The 23,089-nt window shown below is 40.0% G+C and overlaps 1 protein-coding gene across 1 annotated transcript in view; it reads left to right on the forward strand.

The window, feature by feature from the left end:
- Positions 1-23,089, forward strand: part of TAF3 (TATA-box binding protein associated factor 3) — a 126,865-nt gene that overhangs the window by 6,828 nt on the left and 96,948 nt on the right. The window contains exon 2 of the mRNA XM_088468912.1: positions 276-518. Coding sequence (XP_088325038.1) covers positions 276-518 — 243 coding nt within the window. The remainder of the gene's footprint in view (positions 1-275; positions 519-23,089) is intronic.

The raw sequence follows: 23,089 nt of genomic DNA on the forward strand, positions 1-23,089 counted from the left end.
CCTAAGCCTTGCCACAATGATATTTCATCTCTGCCTCTCGCTTTGTTTGGAAATCAAAACTCTGCCCTGCAAATCACCTGCATAGTGTTTATAAGAAATGCAGTTAACAGGTGATCATGCACTACATCCATTCTGTGAATGGAAATAAACCTTAATTTATGTATTTGTCGTCCTGCTCCATTGAGAATTTCATATGCATTAATTGTTAAACCTAGTATTTTCAGATGCTTATGTCCTAATTTCATTGTATCCTTAATCTAGGTTTTGTATTCTAGATGGACGGACAGACCCTGTTCTGGACGATGTAGGACAAGCCTTTAAACTAATGGGAGTGAATCTCCTGGAACTGGAAGACTACATTCACAATATTGAACCAGTTACTTTCCCACATCAAATCCCATCCTTTCCTGTCAGCAAAAACAATGTCCTGCAGTTTCCTCCTCCTGGGAACAAAGATGTTGAGGACCGGAAAGAATATATCCCTGACTACTTACCACTTATCGTCTCTTCACAGGAAGGTACTGTGCACATCTTTGGTCTTGTTGTCTAATAGACATTCACAAAATGCATAATCCAGATTTATTTTTTTTTTCCAAACCTATAAATAGTGAATCTCCCTGGCACTGTTATATGTAATGTACATAGAACAAAACCTGCTATTTAAGGTACATATGGAAGCAGAGGTGTATTAAGAGAGGAGGGGGCCCGTGTGCATTTCCCGTCTGCGGTACCCTCCTCCCTGCCCGTCGGCCTCCCGCATCACCGCAGCAGTAAACTCTGGGCACTGGTCTGTGCCCAGAGTCTACTGTGCATGTGCAGGTCACCAGGAAAATGGCCCACCATTTTTGCAGCGATTTCCCTACTGCGCATGCGCAAAACGCTGGGAAAATGGCAGCAGCGCTCATTTTACTGGTGTTTTGTGCAGCGCTACAGCTGATGCGGGACTTCAGAGGGGTAAGTATTAAAAGATATGGGTGCAGGGTGTGTGGTGGGGCCCGTGTGCACGGTTGAGCACAGGTAGTTAAATCAAATTGACTGAGGTACTAATTGTTACCTGTGCTCAACCATGGATATTTCTAAAACCTGAACTGTTGGGGAGCCTTGAGGACAGTGTTTGAGAACCTCTGGGTTAAGTAATTAATAAACTCAGGATGTTTTTCACTGTCTACTCCAGAGGTTCCCAATCACGGTCCTCAAGGCTCCCCAACAGTTCAGGTTTTAGAGATATCCATGGTTGAGCACAGGTGATTTAATTAGTACCAAAGTCAATTTGATATAACCACCTGTGCTTAACCATGGATATCTCTAAAACCTGAACTGTTGGGGAGCCTTGGGAACAGTGTTTGAGAACCTCTGGGTTAAGTAATTAATAAACTCAGGATGTTTTTCACTGTCTACTCCAGAGGTTCCCAATCACGGTCCTCAAGGCTCCCCAACAGTTCAGGTTTTAGAGATAATCATGGTTGAGCACAGGTGATTTAATTAGTACCAAAGTCAATTTGATATCCATGGTTAAGCACAGGTGGTTATATCAAATTGACTTTGGTACTAATTAAATCACCTGTGCTCAACCATGATTATCTCTAAAACCTGAACTGTTTGGGAGCCTTGAGGACCGTGATTGGGAACCTCTGGAGTAGACAGTGAAAAACATCCTGAGTTTATTAATTACTTAACCCAGAGGTTCTCAAACACTGTTCCCAAGGCTCCCTAACAGTTCAGGTTTTAGAGATATCCATGGTTAAGCACAGGTGGTTATATCTCTAAAACCTGAACTGTTAGGGAGCCTTGAGGACTGCGTTTGGGAACCTCTGGTCTACTCTTATTGTAGACCTATTTTGATTTAAGTCTTTTTCAAGGTGGTTGGGGAAATGCTGGCCACTTTTGGTATTTTATATTGACACTGGCCAATCTGATGTAATAAGCATCCTTATGGGCATGCTTTACAAGAAAGTCATGGTGTCTGTAAATGGAACTCTTATTCTATGCGTTCCACGGTGGTACCACATTTGGCGGTCTATTTATTAAGCTGTGAAAAGTGTGGAGAAGTTGCCCATAGCAACCAATCGGCTCCTACCTATTATTCTATAGACTGTACTTGATAAATACTACTTCAAAGCTGATTGGTTGCTATGGGCAACTTTTCCATTGGTTCACTTCTCCACACTTTTCACTGCTTAATAAATGGACCCCTTGGTGTTGCCCATAGATTACCTGTTCGCAGGAAGGAGGTTTGCATGTGTTCTCTAAGCATCGCAACCTGCAATATTTTATACACTTGTCCACAAATTAAACATTTGTAACAGGTACTGATACACCATTACCAATGACACATCCAGTGTTCTCCCCAGGCTGTTTTTTGCGGGTACACCACCCGACAAGAAACAGCCTACCACCCGGCACTTTGGGAGCCTGCAAGTGGGGACAGTATCTAGGAGCTATATAAAAAGGACCAGATCCTACAGACTTTGCAGCTTTTTCATAACAATGCACAGCAATGAAAATGTTTCCGATGTGAAAATAGTTACTTCTAATTGATTTCAGCATGCAAAGAATGAATATGACATTTAAAACTCTGTTAGCTCTGAGTTCCGAGATAGATATAGCCCATTTATGACGATGTAGGGGTATTCCTAGTGAAGTGGGCAGAATGGAGAGAATCTTACCAGCAATCTGTGTTCCGTGCAGAGGGGGCGGGGTCTAATGACCCAATTAAATGAATCAGTTATTTGTCCCCTCCCCTATTCAAATATATGCGATTCACGGGATTACCCACACAAGATAACTGTGGTGCACAAGTATAGTGAGCGATTCCACCAAGACATTTCAGCAATGGAACAAAGATATCAGGGTAGGTGGGACAGTGACAAGAGATGCCCCAGAAGAGGAGGACAAGCAAAGAGAAAGCACCCCCATGAATAGGCCACTATATTAGATAGTACTTTCGTATACTGTATGTTTGTTTCGTATGCTGTATGTTTGTTTCGTTTTTTGTGTTCTTATTTGTGATTGATTGAATTAAAACAACTGTTATTTATTTTCTATCAAGAAAAGATCAGATTATTTTAAAATAGCTTTTCACTATGACTATATTTCTAATGTACATACAGTGTAGTGTAGCTCAAAAAATAGAGCTAGTAAAAAACATTCTGAAATCATTTTTCTCTTGACCTCAAATTAGTAATGTATGACTATTTTTAGAAAGGAAACAAATTAAAAGTATTATTTTGTTGTACAGTGTAATCAGACGACTGGGCCTCTAATAAGAAGAGGAGATTCAATATGTCAAATGCTATTTCAAGTTTAAATCATTATAAGGTCAGGGTTTAAAACTTTTTTATTATTGCTATTATTAAGGCCCCCACCTGGCTACTTCTTGATGCCACCCGGCTGGAAAAAAATTCTGGGAAGAACACTGACATCTTTAAGTTAGTTATGTGGATTTGCATATTGCTTAGAATATTAACTTGAAAAATAATAAAAGAGCATATGGTGAAAATTCCACTACCTTTTTTTTAAAGAAATAAAGTTGTACCTTACTATACCACAATTCAATTAATCACAAGTAATACCTACAATAGGGAATTAAGCTACAGCCTGAATTTTATTCTTGATTCATCTGTTCCTTCACAAAAACATACTAATTCAAAATCTAAATGGAGAAATAAGGAGTGTTCAATTTATGAATCTATTTACCATTTAATCTCTGCATGGGTAAGCCTAGTTTCTATATCTCCTGGGATTCTCTGAACACCTCATAATTTCTAAATGTTTACAGAGCAGTTGTTGTGTTTTTTTTTTTGTTTTTTGTTTTTTTTATGCGCAATGGAATGCTTTCTTCCTTTTTTTTTTTTTTTTTTTTGTGTGCGTTTTTAATTGAAAGTTTGTCAAGACAAATTTGAGGAGCTTTAGACTTCTGCCAATAATAGAAACTCCCTCAATTTCACACTCTTTGCATTTATTCTATATATTATACTACATTTAAAAAAAATTATTCATATAATTTGCCATATGACGGAGAAAAGTGTGAGAAGAACGTCTAATTATGAAGCACAGATCTGCACTGTAGAAGACAGTAGCTGAGGTATGTTGGAAAGGGGTGATTTATTAATGCTAGACCCAGGTATGTCATCCATGCAGTGATATACACTATTTTGAAGATTTGCTTGTAACTGTCTTTTTCCCTACACTATTATTAGTGACTATGTTAATATTCTTTTCAATACTAAATATCCTATGGGCAGAATTCCTCTTTGCTCCAAAAAAATCTAAAGCACACTTATTTCACAAACCTATACCAACTGTTTGGGATATAGATTCCACTGAGAACGACCAAGAGGCTCTGGATTATTCTGTTTGGATCATTTTCCTGTGATTATGGGAAGACCTTTTATATCTGCACTATTTTATTTTATTCATTGCAGTTAAGACTTGATACTGTAATTTTATACCAAATTTATATTTATATATTTTTTCAATTTTATGTCTTGTTGCGCATGTATTGAATTTTTTTTTTTTAAGGATGTCATATTGAATGTTTTATTATAAATAAATATACATTTGTATATGATTTATCTGTGTTCATTTTGCGACTTATATAATTTTGATGGTTGGGATCTGTGCTTCTAAGAAATTTGTTAGTTTTAGTGATTTTACGATTGATAATAGACGCCATTTAGGAGCTGTACTTTTATAGTTTGACCTATACCCAACTGTTGGTGTGATTTCCTATAGTTTAAATTGACATTATTCTAATATGATGTTTATAAATACTGGCCATTTATTATAGTACTAGTGTTTTCTCGCGTGTCTGTCTCGTCTGACAGACAGACATTCCCTGTGTTCCTTCCCATGGAAGGAACAGGGAAATGTCTCCTCCCCTGGGGGCGGAGCGCAGATGTCTGGGCTAATACACACTGAGAAATCTCAGTGTATGACGCGGACATCTGCGGGCTGGCAGGCTGCCAGATAAAATGTCTGTCGATCTGACAGGCATTTTATCTGGACGTGTATGCCCAGCTTTTTAGAAATGTAACTGGTTAAAACATGTACTGTTTCCAATGAGAAGCCACTGACAGTCAGCCCTGAGGTCAAATTCGCCACTCTGTAAGACTGATGCAATATATTTCACTGCAGGGTGAGGTGAGTTTGTGCAATCTTTACTATGGCTAAATCTAGCCTAAGGACACAATTACTGATCATGTGACAGATATAGTATGTCATTATACGCATAGAAAAGAACTCCTGTGATAGAAGCTTCAAAAAAACAGAAGTCCTCTTAATGAGTCTGCCTTTATTTATGTAATAGATCTCATCATTGTGATCGCTATTATGTAAGTGGGGAAGTGGTTGGCACTTTTCAAGTAACTTATTACAAAGTTGACAGCACTAATTGGATGCTTTAGGCTGGGTATACATCTCCTGTGTAGAACAACAGATGTGATGACCCCGATGTCAGCGGGTGGGAGTGCGCAATCATGGGTACACATCGGATGATTTGTACAATATGTTCCTCTACTGCGGGATCAGACAACATATCGTCTGTGTACCCTAAGTCGAATGTTAACGCCCATCTATCTGTGTGTAAAAAACATATATGTGTGTAAAAAACATATATTGCGAACATATATGTTCGCAATAAACTAGAGAACTGATTTTGAACGTGTTTTCACTGAAATGTTCCTTGAGATCCTCTGCATAGGACACACACCACCTCACTGCTGTAAGAAGGCAGACTGACCTCACTGACAGCCAGATGAGTCCACACAATACTTTAATCAATTCAGTATTCTTGAATAAAATTAATAATCGGCAATGACGGGTAGGCACTGCTAGTATTCAATAAATACACTGGATTTTGGAAACTAGTTAGGTCTGTGTATTTGCATGTGTTTACAACAGATATATCATCATTTGTTTTTCTCCTTTTTATACAGTATGTGTGCATATTTTTTTCACTGCTACATATCCTGACACACTAGTGGGGCTGATGGTGAGCTGAACATGTGCTCATTTGCGTAACTTGACACTGCTCATGCTCAGAAAATGAGAACATGTAAATGCGATTTATGCAAAGATGTACACTGTTTGGGCGCATTGATTTTTGTGACTAAAGATTTTGAATAAAGGTAAAATAGCATAGCAGATGCAGTAAAACACCACTGTTTACTAGAGACTCTGAGCTGTGACTTTAATCGCACAGGAATTTAGTTTTTAACACTTACAAAGTCACAGATGGAACACAATAGAGCTTGGTGTAAGGAAAAGCTGCAGCCACTCCCATTGCAGCATTTCTTACACCGATTCAGACTCTGTTGCACACAGATGTGCAACATTTGTATATCAAATGAATTTGTGCCAGCTAGCAATGTAGTTTTGTCGCTTCCGGTTTTATTTATAAGATGCACATTTTGAGTGGGAAAGATACTCAACACTGCCGAGTCGCCAGGGCCCAAACAATCCGAAAGGGATTTCATCAGAGATAATAAAATGGATTTTATCCCAGTCCTCAGCAGTCCAATCTCTGTACCTTTTGCAAAATATCAGTCTGTCCCTGATGTTTTTCCTGGAGAGAAGTGGATACAATAAGACAGCGAGGCATGTTCATAGCTCCAGGATATGAGCATTCAATAGTATTCACATTGATGTAGACAGTACCATGATGGGATCATATAAAGTACAGGTGTTAGGCAGTTTGAGCATATCCATCCTCATTAGCTACCAGTGTCTGGTTGAATCTCACATTACTCAGTCTCCATCCATATGGCGAATCTATCCATCTACCCCAAACAAGGTGAAACTTCTTTTCAGCTTTTCTGGCTAGGCAAACAAATTTCTCATGCGCCATGGTCTCATTCACCAAGCCACCCATGATACTATCGTTGGACCAGCAGGGGCCAACCATGTTCTAGCTATGCAAACCTTAGCAAGATTGACAACATATTGTGTAAAATGTTTATCTAAGGTATCCTCTTCAATTGAAGCTAGAGTACACACCGTAGAGCTTAGCACATCTTGGGGAACTCCAGTAGACACCAGTATACGAATATCCTCCTCCTAAAAGGAACTAACTACAGGACATGTCCATAGTAAGTGCCAAAAATTACCAGCAGGGGGTCCAAACTTGGGGCATCTAGAATCTAATCTATCTCCAAATTTAAATAGACTATCTAGTGTTAAGTATATTCTATGCAGCAAGAACAAATTAATTTGTTGAAATCGAATGGCAGTAGTGCACAGTCTCCGACTACCCAGGGCCCCTGTCCACTCGTCATCCGACAGTGTTCCCAGGTCAACCTCCCATTTTTGCCTAATAGACGACCAATCCGTAACACGATGCGCTCTCGTTATGGCTGCATACCCAACAGACACTAAGTGCCGAGGTCCATCGGCTCATAATAGCATTTTAACAGGAGAATCTCAGAGCTCTGGCGGGGGGGCATCCACAAATTGTGCAGTCATGGCATGACTGAGCTGCAAATATCTATAGAAATATTGCTTTGGAATTTTATATTCGCATTGCGGCTGATGAAATGTCTTTAAATACCTCAGACATATACAATTGTCCTAGGGCGTGCACCCCCTGGGTCCCCAACTTGGAGCAAAGCAAGCTCTTCAAGCTCCTTAGTATTGAGTAAGGGGATATCAGGATCCCATCCCTAGCCATGAAAAAATTGCGAAACCTACCTCCAAATCATGACTGCTTGTCTAATTAATGGAGCTTTAACCCCCCTCAAATTACCACTAGTAATATTTGAAGTAAGGTATGTCCTGGGGATTCTTGTTGCACCAAGAGAGCAGTTAAAACTTCTGCATCTGAATCCTGCAGCCAAGTCCACACGTGCAAATTGTGATGCATAATTATAGAACTTTAAAATGGGGTAATGCAAGTCCCCCGGAGTCTCATTGGGGAATGTTGCATCACATATAGAAATTTGGGTTGTAACACCATTTTAATGAGGTTTATTCGCCCAGTAAGTGTCAATGGTAGTTTGCCCCATGTAACTACCTGGGATCTTAAGTAATCTATTTGCAGTTTGATATTTAATGTCGCATAGCTGTGAGGGTCATTAGTAATCCATACACCTAGGTATTTATTTGAGTCAACCCACTTCAACGAGAGAGGTACAAGTGGAACAACAGGACAAGCTCCTCTAATAGGAAGTATACATGATTTGTTCCAATTTATCAGCAAACCTGAATATTTACCAACAAATTAATAATTTCAAGGGCTTTAGGCATAAAAATATTATAATTAGAGACAAAAAGGAGGATATGATCAGTATATAATGCTATTTTATCAGTTTTAGGGCCCATGTGAAATCCCTGAACTGCAAGATTGTCCCTAAACATACAAGCTAATGGCTTAATGGCCATGACAAACAGAATGGATGACAAGGGGCAGCCCTGCCTTGTACCTCTCAAGAGGGGGTACGAGGATGAAACGACAAACACATTAACCGATACCCGAGCCACAGGTGCTGAGTATAATAACTTAACCCACTTGGTAAAACCAGAGCCTATCCCAAAACTGCTTATGGTCTCCCACAGGAACGACCACTCCACAGAGTCGAATGCCTTAACGGCATCCAGTGAAACAATTATTTTAGAAGAGGGATCCTCGTGAGACCTGTAAATGCGTAAAGAGGCAACAGATTTATCAATGTTGATTTACCTGGCATAAACCCAGTCTGATCTGGTTGAATCAGCTGGGTAATGACCTGGCTCAGTCTAATGGCCAGAACTTTAGGCAAGATTTTGATATCCGTGGGCAGAAGAGATATGCGTCTGTACGATTCTGTCCTCCTAGAATCTTTTCCCGGCTTTGGCAACACTATTCTCAAAGCCTCTGACATGGAATGAGGAAGAGAATCTCTCTCCTATAACTGATTGATTGAATAGCTCGAGCAGGCGTTGCACATAAAACTGATTTGTGTTTTTTATATAATTCCAGAGGGATCCCATACAACCCTGGGGCCTTACTGTTTGGAAAGGATCTTATAGCTATATCAATTTCTTCCACAGTTAATGGGGATTCTAAAAAAATCTTTTGCCTCAAAAGCCAACTGAGGAAGTTCCACCACCGCAAGATATTGGCGTATTTCCTCAATATCATATGTCAAACAAGAAATATACAAGTGCTGTTAATACCAGACGAACTCTTGTGCAATATCAGGAGTTTGATCATAGGTTACAGCCCCTGTACCCATAATCTCCACTATAGTTATCGAAAGATGTTCCAATCTCGCCAAATTGGCCAAGTAACTACCAGGTCTATCACCTGTTTTGATATCTAGAATGGGAGTTAAATAAAAGTTTGCTTGAAAGATAAGGCTCAATATAATCAGTCCATGCCCTCTGTGCCAACAACCATGCAATTTTGGATGAATCCAACCCCTCAGCCAGGTAAGTATGCTCTAACGACTGACACAAATCATCCAGCTCCTTTTTTCTTTTTTTTCTTTTTTTTTTTTTCAATAGATAAAAAGATCTTTAAATCTGCAACTGTTTTAAGAGGGGTCCCCATAAGAAAAGACTTAAAAGCATCCCACAATACCTGGACTGAGGCTGAATAACAATTCAATTTGAAATATTCCTTCCACATCTCTTCCAAATCAGAACTCAAAATGGATTGAGTTTCCAGTACAGTTGACCACGTTGACATTCCAAATCTAGACTGCGTGTTAGTGGAGAGTTGTCTGAGATTCCCCTGGTTTCATAACACACGGACCGAATTCTAGGCAGCATATCTCGTGTGAGCAGGGCCAGGTTAATCCTAGAGAACGTGAGGTGAGTATACGAGAAACAAGAATATTGCCTCGCAGTCGGATATTTCGTCCTCCAGGCATCAACCAAGCCCAGACAATACACACAAACTGAAAATCTATTTCCCCGTGGTGAAGTATTAACCTGGGTCGTACCATGTCTTTCTAGGGCCTGATCTAACACATTGTTGAAATCTCCAACACAAATCGTAGATGTCCCTGGAACTCGTCGAATGCCATGAACTCAGCTGCTTTATTCAACACTTCATGAGAATAAGGGGGCGGTATATATATACATATATACATATATAATTTATTATACCTCCAAGAGCAAAAGTGGCATATTATTAATCTTGCATTGTAAAAATACATATCTACCCCCCTGGATCTGTCTGCACTGTTTCCAATACGAAGGGATTTACGGACAAGAATAGAACCCCCCCCCCCTGGAGGCGGACGTATGTGTTGCATGATAAGCCCAGCCCACCCATGGCTTCTTGAGGGAGAGTAACTACCCACCCACCAGGTGCATTTCCATGAGGCAGAATATATCCGCTTCTTAATGCTTGTTGGCGCAACACCAATGCACGCTTTATCATTGAGACCTCTTACATTCCAAGTAAGAACAGTAATATTAACTTGTGTTATAACTTGCCATTCCCAGGTAAAATGCCTCCCCCCCAGAGTATAAAGCCAAAGATTAGCAGCATACCGCCCCACAATATACACATACCTCGCATTACCTAGACACAAAAAACAGACAAATTATTACCCATTAGAAAAAGACCTAAGACCTTAGAAAGAAAAACCAAAGTTAAAATCCTAAATAAAACTGCAACCCGCACCCTACTCTCCCTCCCTCCTCCCCCCCTCCCCTTCCTGTATACCTAACCCCAACTGCGGCAGACCTATACCCAACCCTTCCCACAACAGGCAAACGGTAGAAAAATAAGCTCAACAAATCAACATATAAAGTTTATCCTGCTCGCAGGGTGAGGCAAAAGATATAATGACCTATACAAAAGAAACTATGGACCTGTAAAACAGACCCTAAATTTCCACCCCTCCCCTTCCACTCTTTGCCATACAGTGGCACAGTGGTAGAAAAATTTCAATCATACCCACCGAAATAGAAATCAACAAATGATAGAAATATATTTATTGCACCATAGCAGAAAAAGTTAACCCCTCTACTAACTGAAATATCAATTTAGTAAATGGTAGATAACAGTCGCAGAAAAAAAAATTTGCATCACATTCACCACTCAAATACACCTTCTACATAATATCATTATGAAAATTTAAACATATAATATTCATGTGCAAACTGAGTCAAAGAAGTGATTGTCAGTCATTTAACAGCTTCCTCCTGGCCGGTGCACAGCGGTCCAACCACAAAGCAGCCTTTGTGGGGTGAAAAATAATTTATTTTTACCCTCTGCAACAACACGCAATTTTGCAGGAAATAACATGGCATAGGGGAAATAAAGGTCCCGCAAACGCCTCTTTACAGGACGAAACTGCACGCTTTCTTTCTGAACTTCAACAGAAAAATCGGGAAATGCTGAGATCCTAGAGCCATTGCATTCCAGTGGACCTTTAGCGCGAGCCAGCCTTAACATCGCATCACGATCCTGATAGTGATGGAATTTGGCAATGAAAGTACGGGGAGGTGCTCCAGGGGGCAGCACTCTGGTTGGCACACAGTGGGCTTGTTCCACTGCAAATGTGAAGTGAAAGCTTCTTTAACAAATGTTTCCAACAACCATTTCTCAAGGAACTCCTCAGGGCACGATCCTTCCTCGTTCTCCGGAAGCCCCACAAATCTGATGTTATTGCGTCTAAGGCGCCCTTCCATATCTGACAGCTTTTTATTCAACGTGTCCATTTGAGATTGTAAGGTATCCATTTTCACCTTTTTATGGAGATACCGTGTCCTCCAATGTGGAAGTACGTGTTTTCCACCTCACCCACTCGCTCACAGACACATTGTAAATCATGATGGATAATAGATAAATCATATTGCACCTCACCTTTCTTATCAGCCAGCCTTTTCTCACTAGCCGTGACTGCATCCAGCACACTTTGTAGAGTAGTTGCAGGGGTGTCCAACGACCGTGCCGTTCATTTACAGGTTGGGGCTGCGGAGTAGAGGAGCGGGAGTCTTGCTCCAGTGTTGCTGCAGCATGATTAGTTTTCCCCATAAGGCAGTGCAGGATACAGAAAGAGATATAGATATATATATATAAAATATAATATAATATTCCAGAGCTGCAATACAGGAGAACAGGGTAATGCAGGCCAGGGAGTCGCGATGCGCCACAGCAGACAAAATGGCAGCCACTACTTCACAGGGTGCATCCACCTCCACAAGGGTCACCACAAAAGCAAGCAGTGCCCCAGACTACCGAGTAGACTGCGTGTGCAGAGGTAGAGCGGAGCCTCATGCAGCCGCACCACGCTCAGTCAGGGAGCCGACCGATGTCCCACGTGGTATGCCGCGGCTTCAGGCCCCGCCAGAGGGGACTTTCTGTATCTGCACAGGAGACCGGCTCAGCAGGAGCACCCAACACTCCGGCACCCAGTAAATATGCTCTGGCCCCGGGGTGCGCGAATCAGGATGTGATGGAGGATACTGGGACTGGAGAACTCACTCCCACGTGTGCTACTCCATTAACGTCTCTGCCACGCCCCTGAGAAGTGGCTTCTTTGCTGTCCTTCTTGACACTAGGCCATCCTCCAAAAGTCTTCACCTGCCTGTTGCCAATACTGAGCAAGCTCTGCACTGGTGGAGCCCTGATACCGCAGCTGAATCAACTTTAGGAGACTGTCCTGGCACTTCCTGGATGTTCTTGGGCACCCTGAAGCCTTCTTCACAACTATTGAACCTCTCCTTGAAGTTCTTGATGATCCGATATATTGATACCCCTAAATCTCTATACCCAAATGTCGCTATTTAGCGCTACGTCTCATAATAAATAATTGCTTTCCAATCCAATTGTGGTTCCAAAGCACAAAAAGTTATATTGTCCAATGAAAAGTATAACGCGCTGTGATCTAGACAATTAGCGCAAAAAGCAAGTGAATGCAAAAGGTACAAGCCGATACATACGCGTGCGCACTGGTCCCAGTATACAGTCATCTATCCAGAAGCCTGTGGTCATCCAAGAAGAATGGCTGTATACTATAAGCAGTACTCAGGTTATATACCTTACAGAACAAAGAAACTAGTTAGATTTCTATTGGATCTTGCTCCTGGACATTCTGGTACGATGCAGGTCATAGGACAGTTCATACAGCGTCACTAGGGGTATGTCCCAGTTCCTCCGAAGAACTGGTTTAAACTAGATACTACATACAGATATACATTCTAACCACTAATTTCCTATAATTCATAACTTGCAGATGCATGATGCGATCTCCTTGCCAATAGAACCGGAGATCTGCAAATAAACAGTGATTTAGAATGGTACCAAACATGACATGTCTACTAGCTTATGTACCTTAAATATCATATACATAAAATTTCACAACATAGTCAGGTGCATAAATATTGGGACATTGACAGAATTTTCATATTTTGGCCTCTATTCGCCACCACAATGGCTTTGAAATGAAACAAACAAGATGTGCTTTAACTGCAGACTTTCAGATTTAATTTGAGGGTAATTACATCCAAATCAGGTGAACGGTGTAGGAATTACAAAGGTTTCTATATGTGCCTCCCACTTTTTAAGGGGCCAAAAGTAATGGGACAAACTAAACAATCCTAAATCTAACTTTCACTTTTTAATACTTTGTTGCAAATCCTTTGCAGGCAATTACAGCCTGAAGTCTAAAACGCATAGACATCACCAGACCCTCGGTTTCATCCCTGGTGATGCTCTGCCAGGCCTCTACTGCAAATGTCTTCAGTTCCTGCTTGTTCTTGGGGCATTTTCCCTTCAGTTTTGTCTTCATCAAGTGAAATGCATGCTCAATCGGATTCAGGTCAGGGGATTGACTTGGCCATTGCATAACATTCCACTTTTTAGCCTTAAACTCTTTGGTTGCTTTTGCAGTATGCTTCATTGTCCATCTGTACTGTGAAGCGCAGTCCAATGAGTTCTGAAGCATTGACTGAATATGAGCATATAATATTGCCCGAAAACACTTCAGAATTCATTCTGCTGCTTTTGTCAGCAGTCACATCATCAATAAATACAAGGGAACCAGTTCCATTGGTACCATACATGCCCACGCCATGACACTACCACTACCATGCTTCACTGATGAGGTGGTATGTTTTGGATCATGAGCAGTTCCTTTCCTTCTCCATACTCTTCTCTTCCCATCACTCTGGTACAAGTTGATCTTTGTCTTATCTGTCCATAGGATGTTGTTCCAGAACTGTAATGGCTTTTTTAGATGTTGTTTGGCAAACTCTAATCTGGTCTTCCTTCTCATTTTACATCTTGTGGTGAACCCTCTATATTCATTCTTGTGAAGTCTTCTCTTGATTGTTGACTTTGACACATATACACCTACCTCCTGGAGAGTGTTCTTGATTTGGCCAACTGTTGTGAAGGGGTTTTTCTTCACCAGGGAAATAATTCTTCTGTCATCCACCACAGTTGTTTTCCGTGGTCTTCCGGGTCTTTTGGTGTTGCTGAGCTCTCTGGTGCGTTCTTTCATTTTAAGAATGTTCCAAACAGTTGATTTGGCCACACCTAATGTTTTTGCTATCTCTCTGATGGGTTTGTTTTTGCTTTTTTAGCCTAATGATGGCTTGCTTCACTGATAGTGACAGCTCTTTGGATCTCATATTGAGAGTCGACAGCAACTGATTCCAAATGCAAATGTCACACCTAGAATCAACTCCAGACCTTTTACCTGCTTAATTGATAATGAAATAATGTGGGAATAGCCCACACCTGTCCATGAAGTAGCTATTGAGTTGATGGTCCCATTACTTTTGACCCCTTAAAAAGTGGGAGGCACATATAGAAACCGTTGTAATTCCTACACCGTTCACCTGATTTGGTTGTAATTATCCTCAAATTAAATCTGGAAGTCTGCAGTTAAAGCACATCTTGTTTGTTTCATTTCAAAGCCATTGTGGTGGTGAATAGAGGCCAAAATATGAAAATTCTGTCAATGTCCCAATATTTATGTTCCTGACTGTATGTATTTGCTAATAAAACTTCTAATATTAACCTTAATGCTTGGGAACCTTGTTATAAGTTATGGCATGTGTGAGTGTGAGAATATTGTGTAAATTTGCTAGTATGCATTGTGCATCTGTGTTTTGTGCTTATCTGCTTTGGTGTACAGCGCAACTATGCATTGTACGTATTGTATATTTTGTATGTGTTATCTAATGTGCGTATAGGTTTTGAATGGATTTTCAACATTATGCGGTAGCAAAACAGACGCACGATGCTAATAAACAAATATAGCATCGTACATAATGGTATCGTGCTGACAACGCAAAATGGCGTCACCAGATATTAATTTAAAGATTTGGTTTCAGCCAATCATTCAGCTTCGACAGATAAATGGTTGATTTAGGTGCAATCTTACTAGCAGCAATTTCCTTGCCTGTGAAGCGCTTTTTGTGCAAAGCAATGATGACTGCACGTGTTTCCTTGCATGTAACCATGGTTAACAGAGTAAGAACAATGATTTCAAGCACCACCCTCCTTTTAAAGCTTCCAGTCTGTTATTCTAACTCAATCAGCATGACAGAGTGATCTCCAGCCTTGTCCTCGTCCACACTCTCACCTGTGGTGTTAATGTGAAAATCGCTGACATGTCAGCTAGTCCTTTTGTGGCAGGGCTGAAATTCGGTGGAAATGTTGATTTTGGGATTAAGTTCATTGTCATGGCAAAGATGGACTTTGCAATTAATTGCAATTCATGTAATCACTCTTCATGACATTCTGGAGTATATGCAAATTGCCATCATAAAAACTGAAGCAGCAGACTTTGTGAAAAGCAATACTTGTCTTTCTCAAAACTTTTGGCCATGGCTGTATACATTTGCTCGATTTTTATTATGAATTAACCAGCAGAGGGAGCCAAAAACATGAATTTTTCCAAACAATTCAATGGGAAACTAAAGTTGTGTGTATGTGTCTCTATCTAGGTTAAATAAAAAACAACAACTTTTTTTTACTTATTTTTTTCAAGTTAAATATATTTTGCCCTTGTGCCAACATAATAAAGCACATTTGAAAAATGTATGCAATCTGTATTGTTAGTCTTAAAAATAGATTGACAAGAAATACACTGCAGCGCAAAACTTTGGAAAATAATTATAAAGAATTAAATTTTAAAAACAAATGTAAAAAATGGCAGCAAACCACCCCCCCCCCCTGAAAAAAAAACACTTTGCTATTTTGACTTGTAACAGAGGTGAAAATTCAGATTTGTTTTTATTAAGCAATCAACATTGATAAAGTTATAGAAGATGGATTAACAATTTTTTTTTTCATTTGTCACCAGTGTTACAAGACCTGGCAGTACCATATTTTCCATATTGTAAATAAAAATCTTTAGAGTGAAATCCACACCATATCTTTGGAAAATCCCGTAGAGAGCAATCCTATATTTAAATATTGAAAGCAAAAAATAATTAAGACACACTTTACTTACTGAATATATCTTATTTGTGCGTATGGTTGAATCAGTTCCATGAAATTGTTTGGAACATTTTTTTGTCATATAGCCAGATTTGTGATCAATTTGTCCACACTAAAATGTATGACCAGATTATGCCGATCTGGCGGTTATTTGAATGGAAGGAATTTTCTAATTCCAGGATTTGACCAGTAACTGCATGCTCATGTTGGTGCAGTTTTATTAAGATGCATTCATTCTTCAGCCCGGTTTTGATCAGACTGATGCCATAGTTTCTGATTATACTAAGGGGCAAGTTAAATTCCATGAGGTTTTCCACCACAGGTTACCTGCCTAGTACTATTGCATGAGGTTCTGATGGAACCTTGCTGCTAATTGAATCTGCCTTTAAGTGTAGTTGACCTTGTGTATTTGTAGATTGGCATCTAATTCATGGTAATTTTACTAGACTGTCACTTTTACATGGTAACCAGATAAAATAACTTTTTTTTTTTTTTTTTTCTTGGGGGTGGTCCTGACATTCTGATTATGGAGGCTTTAGATTACTCCTGTTGTAAATAGAATTACGTGGCTAAATGTAACCCACAAATATGTAAAACTGTTAAAAATTTGTGAAGGCCATGGGAAATTATTTGATAGTATTGAGAAGTCATACCAAGGTTAGGGTTATTTAGACTATATACTAGAATACAATCTCAGGTCATCACCTGGACCCAGTAAGCACGGCTCTCATTGCTGCTTCCATTTCTCTTCTTTCTTTGCTGATCTCTGCTGCCTAGTTAGCAACCAGGATGGCTTTATTTTCAACATAAATCATAAAGAAGAACACACAGCTACTCCAAACAGGCAAATAACCGCGATACTGCCAGTTCAGGTAACTGCAGGTAAGATCTGGCAATCTCCTTAACGATACACATGAAATCATTAAGGACGCACGATAGGTTGTTAGTCACATTGCACAGTTTAGCAAGCTATCATCTGTCCAGGAGTGCTGGTGAGTTGCCCAGGGAGTTCATTGGAAACTGTTGACGACATGGCATCTTTTGCGGGCCGCCCAGTATGTGGGCACCTTTTGGTATTCTTACTGTAGCCACACACTTTTTTTTTTTTTTATCACCAACAAGCTACAACTGTTATTCCACTACTTTATGTATCCAGTGCTCCCCACACCTTAGATTGCACGTTCATTTGGTCAGTGCTATCTATGCCCTATGTTTCATGATTTACAATATATACAGATAGATGATATAAACTGTTTTCCTAATATACTCAATCTCATTCTTCATAGAACTATTTTTGTTGGACAAACACATTCATGGAAATTACTTTTCGTTGCTATATATCATTGGCTGTGTATTACTGTGCATTATCTACATGAATGTACTATGCGTAATAATATACATGAAATGATATGTTCACCCTGCATTTGAGGCAAACTGCCATGTTAGGAGGTAAATGCCGCTCTAACTAAAGAAGCAGACAGAAACTACCAGTTAGGCAAATTAGTTAAACCTTTTATTGTAGTTTTGATTCATGCATGTGGCAGGGCCTGCGATCTCAATGCAACTTAGGGGGGTATCCAATTAGCTATGAAAATTTTCGGCGTAAATACATTTTTTTTTTTTTTTTCTTTAATTGTGCTATACAATTAAACTCCATTTATTACGCCCGAACATTTTCTGTTTTTCTCATGAAAATACATAGGAACCGCAAAAAGTCGCGGACCTATGTATTTTCTCTGCTGCGATCGGGAGACAAACACCTTTATCGGGATTTGGTTTGGTGAAACAAAATCCCTGATAAGTGTCGGCTTCGGGGCTAATTGCATAGCCCCGGGTGAGGTAATTTATCGCAGCTAATTGTATACCCCCCTTGGTCTTTGGTTTTTGCACTGGATAATATCCCATCAGAACAGTCCTAAAGATGGAGGCGGATTGGACATTTTTAAATAAAGTAAAACTTTAGTAGAGTACCCTGAACTATTATCTTAATGATTCAGAACGTGAAGTTTACAATATGGGGTTTAGTGGTCATTTAAGCACACAAGTTGGGCACCACAGACTCTGGCCATGGGTTCGATTCCCACTATGGTCCTAACTGTGTGGAATTTGTATTTTCTTCCTGTGCTTGCATGGGTTTCCTCCCCACATTCCAAAAATATATTGGTAGGTCATTTGGCACCCTAGAGTTTGTGTTCGTGTGTACATGTGGAAGGGATATAGGGGTCTATGTACTAAGCTTTGGAGAGAGGTGATGGAGATAAAGTACCAACCAATCGGCTTCTAACTGTCACTTTGTTTGAAAAATGACAAGGAGCTGATTGGTACAAGGCTTATCAAATAGACCCCATAGATTGTAAGCTTCACTGGTGCATGGACTGATGTGAATGGACAAATATTCTCTGTAAAGAGCTGTGGAATGTGTGTGCGCTCTATAAATAACTGGTAATAAATAAATGTTGCTCAGTATGATAAAACTAAGGAAAGTGTGTTTTACATGAATGTATGTTGAAATCGCTTGTAAAACACAGAATACATTTTAGTAATCTAGATATAATTTATTACCTGTACCAGTTTCATTTGCCTTTTTAAAAAAAAAAAACCCCAAAAAACTTCTAATGGACATTTTGTTTGAAAGGACCCTGTTTGTTTATGTGAATAAGCTGTACTTGTGGTCAAAGTAAATTTCCTTATTTGGAACACTGCTATACCTTTCTACTTGCAATGCTAATTGACCCTGACAGAACCACATGGGAATAGGTCATGGAAATAATGGCTTCTGACCAATGCACACCAGGCTGCCAAACTCAGGAAGTCTTGGTGCCATAGCAAGGGAGAGAAATTCACATTTAATTTCCTATACAGGCCGTTAGGTCCAGCTCCACTAGTATAGTAACTCATATGGGATGTGGCATTACACTCTTAAGATCTATGTAACCGTTTATCTCAGCAGGCTATAGGCAGCTCAGACTCATGGGTCCAAGCAACTACTGGCTCTCCTTTCACTTTCCCTTTGTGAAATCACTTTTTTTTTTTTTTTCTGTTTAACCCCATTGGTGCCTGAACATTCCTAGGATGTAACTGAGCTTTGGGAGTAAGTGGAGGGTGTGTGATGAAAGACATAACCCAGTTAGAAGGAACAAAGGGCTACAAAGCAATCATTAATTTATGACCGGTTTAGTTTGTATATGTGTTGCACATCCTATTTGCATAGGTAAGTGTGTTTGTGAACTTAGATATAGATTGTGAATATGTATTTTATTTTAGTCACACATCATGGTTCGGAGCCCTTGTAATTAAATATATATGCAATGCTCTAACAAAAAAATATTATTGCAGTATGATGCAGTAAATGAAATGAAAACATAATGTTTATAGCTACTCCTACCTTGTTCTCCTGGCAGCAGTCACGTCCTCGACCGAGGTAAGAGTAGGGAAGACTCCCTGCGTCTCCAACATCGAGCAAGATGCACCACCCTCTACAGCAGTTATTCCCAACCTCGTGCCTCAAGGCACACCAACAGTCCTGGTTTTAGTGATACCCATGCTTGAGCCCAGATGGTTAAATCAAAGTAACTGAGGTACTAATTAAGTCACCTGTACTCAAGTATGGCTATCCTTAAAACCTGGACTGTTAGTGTGCCTTGAGGACCGTGGTTGGGAACCCCTGCTCTACAGCATAACTCCATCTGCTGCCTCTGCCCAGGTTCCACCAATCTCAGAGCTATAAACATTATATGTTTTCATTTATTGTAACCATATTGCAATATTTCTTTTGTTACAGCATTGCATTTATATATTTAATTACAAGCGCTCCTTACATATCTATCAATATTTTACCAATATGGAGCAGCTGTAAAACTTTGTGCAGACCACATAACCATATTTATATTACACATCACTGTTAGTACATCTGCTTTATTTTTAAGACTGGAGAGAAGTTTATTTATTAACCTTTTATGTAGCGCACACATATTCTGCAGCGCTTTACAGAGAATATATGGCCATTCGCATCAGTCTCTACCCCAGTGGAGCTTACAATCCATATTCCCTACCGTATGTGCACTAGGGTTAATATTTGTCAGCAGCCAACTAACCAACCATTATGTTTTTGGAGTGTGGGAGGATACCCACACAAGCACAGGGAGAATATACAAACTCCACAGAAGCTGCACTGAAACCAATATGTTTTCCCATTACCAGTGCTAATGTGTGTGCTTCCTTGCCTTTTTCCCCTTCTGTTTGTACGGAACCCTGAGTTCCCATATTGATCTTGTTGTTGTGAATAAGTAGTAGCTAAGGCTGGTGTTAGTAATTCTATGCAGGTCCTGAAGTACTTCCCTGTTTCCTTATTGGTATGTGTTTACCTTAAGCCGGGTACACTAGATGATATGTCCTATCGTCCACATCGGCCAGTGTGTACTAGCTATGTTGCTGACTATGCGTGCTCCTGTGCGTTGTCTGCGATATCTTCACCGGGGGCCATGCTGCCGGATGCAGCATTGCCCCCTCTGTCGCTACGGTGTCCCGTCGCGAACGAAATCGAGCTGGGTACTCATCGTTTAGTGTGTACCCAGCATAGGAGTGTGTTTCTTTGATCATTCAGTGTCCTACAGATCTACTTTCCTGTGATAGCATCTGATCCTCTGCTTGATGACCAACTGTTCTTGGAGTTCACGTGTTCCTAAAATATGAATGTGGTAACTGGTAAATATGTAAGTCATATGAACACTGGCCATGTCACTTCTCTGGACAGGGACCCCATACCAACAAGCTGTCACTTCAGCAAGTGCCCAGATTCAATGTGATTGACCTGGGGAAAGGGATAGGCAATGGTTTAAACTTTATTTTTGTGCTATAGAATGGAAAAGGCAGTGTTTCATCTTTTATGAAGCCCTTGTTTATAACTGTACCTTCGCTTACTGACCTGCATGTTTATTGCTTATAAATAAATTAAGATGTATTAATTTTCATTGTGTATCTCTTTTTAACACCACTCTATTTCTGTGTTGACCTCATGAAGTTAGCAAGGGAGCACCCACTTTAACGGGACACTAACCTAAATGTTTGTCGTTTGCAAAAAATAAACATGAAAATATATTTTTCCCATCTTTGGATTGAAAACTTTTTGTGGGAGACAGTTGGCAGGTGGTAATGATTCTCAGAAATCCCACATTTCCCTCCCACTTCTAAGCCATTTAGAAATGAAATTAGTACAAATAACTGTGCTGTATATGTAGGCAAAGGTCTTCACTGGAAATAAAAGAACCACCATAAAACAAGCTTTAAAGGGTCTGCAATGTATGCTTGCAAATAGTTACAAATAGTGGGTATCCAAATAGCGGTGATGGCATTACTACCGTTTCTCCAACACCTCGCTATTAATGTTGCAACTTTTCTTCACTGCCATAGAGGTGCGCAGGAAACTGAAGTTGGGTCACTGTAATTAACGGTGATGCGTGCAGCTGCACAGTACCACTGTTTGAAAACCCCCAATTTATGGAACGGATTTCTGTTGAAGTTTTTAGGTAAATGTTTATTTTGATTAAGTAAATTAATATGATTTTAAGATTTTCAAAAATAGTCGTTTGAGAATAGCAGAGTTTGTGGGTTGAAATTCCTATTGGGTTTATGGAATGCGCCAATGGGGGCTATTCAGTTTTTTTGGCAGCAGCTCTGACTAATGGGCACCCAACGGAGAAATTTAGTTGTTGCTCTGTTCCGGTGCAATAGCCACTGGCGCCGACATTTCTGCTTGCGCCCTACTGAGGTGGCAGGTAGAAATGTGCGATAAGTCCATGGTGTCCTAACCAGGACTTTGGACAGATTTAGCCTCTTTGCGCGCCTAAACCCTGGTCTAATTGGGTGGGACAAGCGCCATACTTATTGGCTGCCCAAAACAATTGAATTGCAACATTTGGAGCCAATTAATTAACGTGCCTAAAAATCGATTGAATCACAACCTATGAGTCTTTTGTTTATTTTTTTTTCTTTGTTTCCTTATGTCCCATGTTGTATTCTGTTCAGATACTGTTTCTTTCTTTCTGTATATGCAGCCCACACAGAAGAGGTCTTGCTACATACACATGTCATTGCTGTCAGAGTGGACTGAATACACTGCACAGCATAGAGAACACTCATGTACATTCTCTTACTTTAGTTTGTAAACTTCATCCTCCATTTCCATTCTATCTTTGTCACTGCGTTCTTTGCATGCTTTTGGGGTTCTGTGGGAGAAGTTCGGTGATGGTAGTGTTTGGACAATTACAAAAAAGAAATCTTTGATTTGCCAGTGTGTATGGCTTTAATACATTTTTCAGATAGGACTAAAATGAGAAGGTGACAGTGGCTCATGTTGCAGATATTCACAGTAGAGTGCCTATTAACCTCTGCCCTCCCAGCTCCCTGCTCACAGTTGGATAGTCTAACTCCTCTTCCTCTTGCATCGATCCTTGCACAGCTAGATTTAGCTAGTCTTGAGGGCCTAAATTTGTCAAATGAGACAATAAATGATTGTCCATTTTTCCTTTGTCGGTATAACTTTTTCTTTTTATGTTGTTACTGTGTAGCTTTAGCCACGTTTTCATTATATCTTGCTATATACTGGAATACATGAACTTGAACTTTTTTGTTTTGTGTATGTTAATAATAAAAAATGTTGCACTGTATGCAAATGCCTTGACTGTTTGAGAGTCTTGTACAGTG

This window comes from Taudactylus pleione, unplaced genomic scaffold (genome assembly GCF_031769625.1).
Source record: "Taudactylus pleione unplaced genomic scaffold, aTauple2 ptg000086l, whole genome shotgun sequence".
NCBI lineage: Eukaryota > Metazoa > Chordata > Amphibia > Anura > Myobatrachidae > Taudactylus > Taudactylus pleione.